The 475-nt window shown below is 34.5% G+C and overlaps 1 protein-coding gene across 1 annotated transcript; it reads left to right on the top strand.

Moving 5' to 3' along the window:
* The first annotated feature begins 6 nt into the window (after positions 1–6).
* Positions 7–336, top strand: LOC103523890 (3'-5' exoribonuclease 1-like). The gene has a single exon (XM_008488898.1). The coding sequence runs from the start codon at positions 123–125 to the stop codon at positions 333–335; it is 213 nt and encodes a 70-aa protein (XP_008487120.1). The 5' UTR covers positions 7–122; the 3' UTR covers position 336.
* The last annotated feature ends 139 nt before the right edge of the window (positions 337–475 follow it).

Genomic DNA, 475 nt, shown 5'->3' with positions numbered 1-475 from the left:
GTGTGAAGAATCAAAATATTTCCCACACTCCTACTGAGGTAGCTTCTATTCCACTCACTGATTGTCCATTTACTGATCTAATCTTCAAAGAGCTCTCTGTGATCAATGGTCAAATCAATGCTATGAAACGTAAGGATTTGGTGAACAAGTTGAAAAAATACCATTTGAATCACAAAGGTGACATTATGGTTCTCCGCAAAAGGCTGAAGAATCATTTCAAAGTGACCAAACTTACCAAGGCTAAGCTCATGGAGAAGCAGAATCTCCAACCATACTATGTTGTCATTGATTTTGAAGCTACTTGTCAAGAGAACAACCCTGTTGATTACAAGTAAGTTTATTTGCCCAGGTAATTACAAATAAATTGTAATTGAATTTACAGAGGTATCTATGCAAAAATCTGTGAGGAGAAAAATATTAGAATGTAAACTCAAAGCTAGTGCTGAAATGAAAATGGTTTTTGCAATTAAAAAAA

Source organism: Diaphorina citri, unplaced genomic scaffold (genome assembly GCF_000475195.1).
Source record: "Diaphorina citri unplaced genomic scaffold, Diaci psyllid genome assembly version 1.1 scaffold51897, whole genome shotgun sequence".
In the NCBI taxonomy this organism is placed as follows: domain Eukaryota; kingdom Metazoa; phylum Arthropoda; class Insecta; order Hemiptera; family Psyllidae; genus Diaphorina; species Diaphorina citri.
The sequence above is the reverse complement of the archived record's forward strand: the minus strand, read 5'-3'. Positions and strand labels throughout refer to the sequence as shown.